The 8,556-nt window shown below is 39.9% G+C and overlaps 1 protein-coding gene across 1 annotated transcript; it reads right to left on the bottom strand.

Moving 5' to 3' along the window:
• Nucleotides 1–1,120: 1,120 nt before the first annotated feature.
• On the bottom strand, nucleotides 1,121–7,634 carry hgh1 (HGH1 cochaperone). The gene is made up of 10 exons (XM_026167234.2): nucleotides 7,470–7,634; nucleotides 6,175–6,297; nucleotides 5,939–6,077; nucleotides 5,696–5,833; nucleotides 5,431–5,582; nucleotides 4,428–4,528; nucleotides 4,145–4,243; nucleotides 2,814–2,905; nucleotides 2,595–2,717; nucleotides 1,121–1,723 (listed from the first exon to the last, which is right to left on the bottom strand). The coding sequence occupies exons 2-10, from the start codon at nucleotides 6,282–6,284 to the stop codon at nucleotides 1,502–1,504; spliced, it is 1,176 nt and encodes a 391-aa protein (XP_026023019.2). The 5' UTR covers nucleotides 6,285–6,297; nucleotides 7,470–7,634; the 3' UTR covers nucleotides 1,121–1,501.
• Between the last annotated feature and the right edge of the window lie 922 nt (nucleotides 7,635–8,556).

Here is an 8,556-nt window from a genome sequence, read left to right as displayed (position 1 = left end):
CCATCTTCTGCTGGTTCTTACTTTGAGTGTTTTTCTTTCTTAAGTTGGACATTGCTTAAATTTCTGTCTGTTTATTTTCAAGGTAAAAATAAACTTCTGCAGAAGCACACGGAGGGATTTTAGTGGTTTTGGATCCAAGTCACTGTGGAGGAATGACAGAAGCTGTACGTCATAGGTGTCAAACTCTGGCCCGCGGGCCAAATTTGGCCCGCAGCCTAATTACATTTGGCCCGCGAAGCCATACCAAATGACTATTAGAGCTGGCCTACTGGTATTATACAGCTAATATATATATTATTTAGTATTTAGCTTTGCTTGTTCCATATTCAGTTTTTCAGCAAAACGTGTTCGAGTCTATAAGAAAAGATTCATTCTTAAATCTGGAGGAAGATTTTTTTTTCAATAAATATTAATGTTAGCCCGCGACTTTGTTCCAGATTTGAATTTTGGCCCACTGTGCATTTGAGTTTGACACCCCTGCTGTACGTGTTCTGACACCCTCTGCTGGTCATTCATTAACATTAAAAAAAAGAAAAGCCTCTGAGGGGAAATGGCTGTTTATCTCAAGCTAGTGAGGATGAATAGATCTTTTTATAAAGACTTTTTCTTATGAATAAATAAAGAGGAAACCAGAATAAAAAGGTTATAAACATGTCTGTTGGATTTGTATTACAACAGGAAGTGAAGCAGCCGCATTTCAACAGACTGTCATTTACTTTAACGGTGTGACTTTATGTGCAAATAAAAGCAATAAAATCATTTTGTTAAAGCGTTTAAATTGCCAGTTTTGGCAGCACAGGATTGGACTGCCAGGGCCTCCACCTCTGACCACCGGTCAATCAATGATGGCCCAAGTCCCTTTGGCCTTGCCTGCTGGTGCAGGCCACACAGGAAGGCAGGCCCATGTGGTTCTTTGGGGCTGGATGGGGCCACAGGAACTCCATCCTTATAAACAAATTCACTGTCCAGGTCCTACCTACTGAACTTTGTTTCAAAGTCTGGTCATTTCAAACAAAGCCTGTAATTTTCTCATAAATACTGATGAACGTCTTTGATGTCATAGTGTGGTTGTGAGAAATTTTACAAAGTGTTAGCAATAAAACCAACAGCCACTCTAGTGTAAAAGTTATGATGGCGTACATTTATTTGAACACGTCTCCTTTCTTGGAGCACTCTTTTCAATCTTCTCATCACTTTTTATGAAGCAGAGAGAAAATAAATCAAGTTTAATACACATGAAACACATGAAAATGACTCGATGTTTAAAGAGATTCTTGTACTGTCGTCAGATCAGATTCAAGCTTTTTCCCCTCATGTTCTTTGTGGTTTAATCAGCAAAATAAGCTGATCAGCTTCACTGATGCGGTAAAAGAGTAATTTCTCTTCCACTGTCCTCAGCACCGACTCCACGTGACTGCGCAGCATCTCTTTCCTGTTACACCTGAGTCAGCCACATTAAAGCAGTGCTTCTATCTGAATGACAAAAAGCCTAAAATAGATTTCACTTTATCAGTCCACTCTCCTGTTCTCTGTCTGTCTGCTCAGAATCACTCTTCTTCTTTTTCTCGGCCTCCTCTTCTGCTTGTTTCCTCTTCTCCTCCTCTTTCTCCAGCTCTTCCTGCTCTTTGGCATCGGCCTCCTTTAGTTTCTCCTCCACATCCTGAGGAATTTCTACCTCCATCAGGTTCTCCATGCCCTCCTCCGGCTCATCTCCTATCAGCACCTGGGTGAGTTAAGATACAATCGCATTACACCTTCACATTCGAGGCCCCCCTTTACTTACATGACATGAATAAAGAAAAGCACATCACTGACTTCCTGCTTTGAAACAACACAGGAACAAGAATAGAATAGGTTTGGTTTTTATTCATAAGTCCAAAACTATAATTAATAAATGTTTACTATTACATTTTTACTGACTTTTAGTTATTCTGAGAGCTATAAAGTTCAACACAGCCAGGGTTGACATGTATCACGAATGTGACTATTAGCTGTATTTATTAAGCCAAATTTTCTATTTCAGGCTCCGAGCATGTTGAAATAAAAATGGGCAATTCACAGCTCATCCTTCCACACAAAATGATCCCTATGAGTGTCATCTACTCCAATCAGATGATGATAAAATGCAGATTAAAAGTCTATAAAGAACATAAATAATATAAGTAAAATCAGCACTCTCACAAAAGAGACAAAAGGTTACCGTCTCGTAGGCTAATAAAGATCAAAGCATATCAGTTGTGTTGACTGGACAGCTATTCTTGGTGTGTTAGTCGCAGCAGACTAGAATCACGAATGACAACATTTATACATTTTCTGCATTAATAAATGCAAATTCCTGTGACACACACACACACACACACACACACACACACACACATTCAGTATTTAGTAAGGTACTAAAACCCTGATCATAAACTGCTCCCAACAGGGTTTGGTTCAGCACAAGTTACCGTGGTTATTTAGGTAAAAAGAGAGCCACCTCTGTGACATAGGACACCCCAACTTTAAGCCCACTTTAATCTTGCTTCACAGTGTGCCCCTCAGGTGTTAGTTTTCCAGTTTAGACAATAACCAAACATCTAGATTTTTCCTACCTGGACCAGTTTCTCACAGGCCGCTGTAACGTGGGCGTCCTTCTCCCAGCGGTGGAACTCTCTCATGATTGGATAAACATTCTTCTCTTTCAGCATCTGCCGGCCAGCTTTAGTTGCAGTCAGCTACATAGAGAGACAAGCAGTGAGGAGCTTGACATAAAAACATAATTACCTAATCTGTGTGCGTGTGTTTGTTTCCGAATGTTTGTGGTTTTGTACCAGTAAGAGCGTTTCCAGGAGCATCTTTCGGATGTCTGGGTCTTCCTCTCGCTTCTTGTCCTCGGGGAGGTACTGCAGGTCGACAGGCAGGCCTGGACCGTAAATTAGGTTCTGTTAGAGTCTCAACTAGCAGTAAATGGATTTAATAAAATAATAGTCTCTTAGTCCTTCTTTCTCAATATTATATGATGCTGTCTGTGGCTCTCAGCTCATTATATTCCCAGACTCTAATCATACTTGAGGGGTTAAACCATCATGACAATCTCACTGATGCAGGGATTATGCACGGCTGAGAATGCAGAAAGTTGCAGACACCAAGGATAAGTAGTGCTATTTATTAAAGTCCACTTCAAGATACACGGTGCATTGTTATGTCTCTTCACAGGATGGCACACAGCAGATGCCCACACAAAAAAAAAGATTCACATCCCATGGACCCAAGGGGACCCTAGAATACTCACAGTATGTAAACTGTAAAACTTTTACCTTTCATGTCTCTGGGTCATCCTTCCAACACTTATTTATCATTTTAGTCAAGTCTAAGCACTGCATGGTGAAGTCCAATTTATTTAGAGCCATCTGGATGTTAGCTTTTTGCAAGGAAAGAGTCTTTTTTCCATCAGCATGTGTGGAGCTGGTTTCAGACCAGAAACCACCTGTGAAGCTGCTGTGTGGTATTTTGCACCAGTGTGTTAGCACTGTGTTGAGTGTTGAGCTGCAGCAGAAGCTCAAACCCAGTAATCAGGTTATAACAATAACGGCAACAAAAATATCAAACCTGTGCCACTAGCAGATAAACAACATTGGCAACTTCATGAGTGAGTGATTTTCACATTTTGGCTATTAAATTAATTAAACATCTTGTCACATATCAATCTCACGTCATGTTTTTGGTAGCGTCTCTTTTTCAGTAGTGAATGTTCCAGTTACTTCTCATTTTTTAAACTAAAAGTGGAGAGGATCACTGCCCTGCATGTCAGTATCTTCTTTTAATTGTTCTTTTTCTATATAATTTACCCAGGAAGTTTACATTTATTATTTAAAACCTTTCCGTATCCCTGGTTTTAATAAAAACTATATAAATAAACTTAATTAAAAATTGTATTATTCTTATTCATATAGCAGGTTGTGTAATTGAGTCAAAATAATCTGCAAATTGTGTGTTTACAGAAATGGAACATGCAACCAAGTTTGACAGAGTGGCTTTCTTATGCAGTGTTAATTTATTTTGGATAAAACTGGAGTTTGATGCCAACGAGGAAACAAGGTAGATCAGACTGAAATATGAAATATTACTGATATAAAGTGATATTACTGATATAAACACACACCTTCATTTTCCTCCTCTGTCAGCTCCTCTGGACCGGCCAGCGGCAGCAGGAGGAAAGGCAGGATATCCACAGCATCGCTTAGCAACCACTCGTGATGAGCTGCAGAGTGAACAGAGGTGTGAGGTACAACAAATCTGGTGTTGTGGAGGCGACATCACTGAGGTTAAACTCTAACCCTAAACCAGAAATCTGAACCTCCACTGTAAAAAATGTGGCCGAGGCTCCAATTAACTCTTTTTATCTACGGTGACTTTAGCCTAAACTTCAATAATGTGTGTCTCACCGTGGTCAAAGCAACAGTTGCGCAGGGTGCCTATGACTCCGCCCCTCCTCACCACAGATGACTGGTACTGAGTGAAGGGCAGCAACCTCTGGACTACACACCTGAAACACACCCAAACATCATTAGTGCATGCTGCAGGGTCAAAGCATGGCAGTGTGTAATTTTAAGAGAATTGACTGTGAACATGCACCTCCAGTCATGAACCACATTTTGCCAGTAATTTAACTTCCAACAAGCCTCAGCATGTGAAAGCTCCTCTCAAAGATCTAAGATGTTGTCGGTATAACAAGTGCAAATCAGAAAGCAAAGCTTGTCCCAGGTCAGCGTTATTCTCGGGTCAGAACGCCTCTTCTGTAAACATTTAGTCCCCTGTGGGGCAATGCAGGAGGTTCTTGAAGCTCTCCTTGACTTCATTTTACTTTTGGACATGTAGGTGGAAAAATTGTACTTACAGTTTTAATAAAACTGGGTCCTTATCTACACATACACACCTATTCTTTTAAACCAGATTATCCTGCTTTGTTCTCCAAAAACAGAGCATGTCAGTGTTATAAAGCAGGGTGCCTAACTCATTTTAGCTCATGGGCAAAAGAAGTCTCTCAAGCACGCCAGAGAACTACAACTAACGCCCGATGACCTGGTAAAAAGTGTTCTCCTTTCTTTTAATGTAAAGATATTTAAGCACATTTTCCTGACCATCAATTTATAAAACTGATGAGAAGCATCCTCAGACGTGTTTAGAAACAAAAGTGTAATTTTAACAATATGTCCCAGTCGAATCAGTCGAATGTCAATACAAACAAGATGACGCAGCAAGAGCAATTTGTGTGTCACAGGCAGGAGGATGGAGGAAAGAGGAGACGAGGATATCAGCCGAGTCAACTGTTTTCCAAAGGGTGATATTTCAGTGACCTAAAAGGCTAATATTCAGAGAAAAAGCTGTGTATGATCGAGTCTCCCCAACTCTGTCTCTGAGCTCTTGACCAGCAGTGAAGTCAGTCACCTGTCCTTGTCCATCAAGTAGTTTCTGGCCTCAGGCAGCTGCGTCAGGTTGGACAGCAGAGGACCCAGGTAGTGCAGTTTAGCGTTCTTATTGTAACCTTCAGTACAGAAGATCTGAACAAGCTGTGCCATACCGACGTCCTCCTGCAGCACCTGAAACAGAAACAGTTTGTCTCTCATTATCCATGAGGAGGAGATTAACATGACGGTAAAGCTAGAATGATTATGAATTCAGTCCTAAAATGAAGCGCTCTGACTGGACGCACCTTGAATAAAATCTTGCAGGTTTTCTCGTGTCGCGTCAGATTTGACAGGATGGTGCAGATCTGATCGGAGAACAGGTACTCGGGGTCCAGAAGGTTCTTAAACAACACGGGGACAACTTTGACATCTTTCACCAAAACCTGAGGGACACACAACAACCAGCAAACGCCCGTTACATGTTTGTTTTAGAAAAGGAAATAAAGTGAACACACAAAGTTTTCAAGGGCTGCACTCGAGTCCACTACCTGATGAAGAGTCTCATCGGCTGACAGGTTGATAAAGATGTGGTAGCAGTCCTTCACTATGGCAATGGAAGGGTCAGAGGTCAGGGCAAACAGGGCAGCAATTAGATCAGGTTTAGAGTGGAGAAAGCGGCAGCCATCCCTGACATCAAACACAGGGGAAAAAGAAAGTAAAAAGATGGAAATATGTACATATTTACTACATTTATGGCAGAAGTCACTTTAAATAATCCTCCCACCTGTTTCCAGACAGTCCCAGGATGTACTCAGTGGCCTGACCTTTGACATCTGGACGTGTGCTGGGAGTCAGGAAGGAAAGCAGCTCTGCAACCTCAGAATCACTCAGCATCTTCAAACAGTGTCTGATCAACAGAAACAAAACCTTAACCACACATACAGCTCTAAACTCAGGTCAGTAACATGATTGGGTATAAAAATGAGCACGTTAAAGAGACAGAGTTTCTCAGAACTAAAGATGATCATCAGTCTGCAAAAACTGCATCTACTAACTGTGGCTCAATTTCAAAAATAATGTTCTTAAGTATGACATTGAAAGGACTGTGAATATCTCATCATCTGCAGCACATAATATCTTTTCAACTATTCAAGGAATCTGGAGAAGGCTCTGTGCACAACACTGTGATCTTCAGGCCCTGAGGCTGCACTGCATTAAAAACAGACCTGATTCTGCCATAAAAATTGCTGCATGGACTCAGGAACACTTCCAGTTCACTTCCAAATTATTATCTGTGAACACAGCTCATTGTTTCAGACACAAATGTAGGTTAAAGCTCCATCATGCAAAGAAGAAACCATATGTGAACATGATCCAGAAACACTGCCGTCTTCTCTGAGCCAAAGCTTAAAAGTGACTGAAGAGAAGTGGAAAACTGTGGCCAGACAAATCAAAATTTGAAATTTCTTTTTGAAAAACATGGACACTGCATCCAAAATACTAAGGAAACTGTGGAAGTGCATTAGTTCCAGCAGCTGACACATCTGGAAAGGCACCATCAATGCTAAAAGGTATATACACATTTAAAAACCACAGGCATGTTTTTCAGAGAAGAGCTTGTACATCTCACAAAGACAATGCTTATCATGAAATCATGGCATATCATGAAACACAAAATGATGACAAGCAGACCCAGGATGATTGAACAGCTAGAATCAGGCAACAATGGGAGGAAAATCCTCTCTAGAAAGTCCAGCAGCGACAAAACGAGATAATAGTTTTATTTAAAATGGACATTTTTCCAGTTTAAAGATCTGTTCTCTGGGTTCAAAGCTGAATTAAATCTGGGTTTCTGAAACTCTGGAAATTACTGCACACTGTTTTATTTACATTTAGAACAGTTAAAATTATTCCGGTAATGGATTTGTTAGGAATTACTTAGTAATAAGACACATTTCGAGTAGTACAGCGCTAAACACTTTAGAAAGTCTACTGTCTTTTGTACACACAGGAGCCTTTCAGCACAGCCTTGTCAGATGCTGTGAAACCTCAGCGTGTCTCCTCTTGCTCTTATCTTACCTTTAACTCTCTAAAGAGGAGGCTTTCATGTCGCTTTATACTTCTTTTTGTTCCTCTTCTTGTTTTATTCCTCTAACATCAGATGTCATGTGTAATAAACAGAAACAGCTCAGGAACATGTGGACACCACAGCCGATCTTTGTTCTTCTTCTAACCGTTTTCAGCAGCTTTAAATCCCCCTGCTGGGATTTACCGCCCCCTGGTGTTCACTACATGAGCTGCCACAAATTTTACTTCAATTCCTTCATGCAGGAAACTGGAGGGCCACGAGTGCCAACATTAAATACATGATTAAATATTTAATTAAATGTCTGATTAAAAAAAAAGGAATGAATACATAATTTTTTGAATGTTGTGCATGAAAAATGTATGGAATTTTATTTAAATATGGAATATTTAGATAATAATTTCCAATTGTAATTAGTTAATGACACGTTTAATTACTAATTTAGTATTTATTTCATTTTAGCACTTATGTTCCTCCATATATTTCTACCTGCCTGCCTTGAACCTTAATTATTTCTTATGTAAAGAAAGAAAAATCTCACAACCTATGATATGAAATAGTAACGAAGCGGTTTATAAATTAATTTTAAAATAAAAAAATAATTTAAACAGTTTATTAATTATGTCATCCATAGAAAAAAAGCAGAAAAATTACAAAAACAACATCAAACAGTCAACAGGTGCAAAAGTTCATGTTTAATTTGGATAGGAGTGGGAACATTAATTTGACAGAGTGTCTAGGGCACAGGTGTCAAACTCCAGGCCTCGAGGGCCGGTGTCCTGCAGGTTTTAGATGTGTCCTTGATGCAACACAGCTGATTTAAATGTCTAAATTACCTCCTCAACATGTCTTGAAGTTCTCCAGAGGCCTGGTAATGAACTAATCATTTGATTCAGGTGTGTAGACCCAGGGTGAGATCTAAAACCTGCAGGACACCGGCCCTCGAGACCTGGAGTTCGACATCCCTGGTCTAGGGGGTCCTACCCTTAATAGTTTAGGACATTTTCAACTACATTACCTGCAAATGTACAAAATATATGAAAACTATATATCATTTTCTTTATTAAAAAAAAAAACAAA

Source organism: Astatotilapia calliptera, chromosome 5 (assembly GCF_964374335.1).
Source record: "Astatotilapia calliptera chromosome 5, fAstCal68.1, whole genome shotgun sequence".
Taxonomy (NCBI): Eukaryota; Metazoa; Chordata; class Actinopteri; order Cichliformes; family Cichlidae; genus Astatotilapia; species Astatotilapia calliptera.
The sequence above is the reverse complement of the archived record's forward strand: the minus strand, read 5'-3'. Positions and strand labels throughout refer to the sequence as shown.

Excerpts from the sequence above, each read along its gene's own strand:
- hgh1 (XM_026167234.2), bottom strand. The coding sequence starts at position 6,284 with ATGCTGAGTGATTCTGAGGTTGCAGAGCTGCTTTCCTTCCTGACTCCC. Across the intron at positions 4,244-4,427 it reads CAACTGTTGCTTTGACCACG|CTCATCACGAGTGGTTGCTA; the intron begins GTGAGACACACA and ends TTCACTCTGCAG. Across the intron at positions 2,718-2,813 it reads TCCTGGAAACGCTCTTACTG|CTGACTGCAACTAAAGCTGG; the intron begins GTACAAAACCAC and ends CTCTCTATGTAG.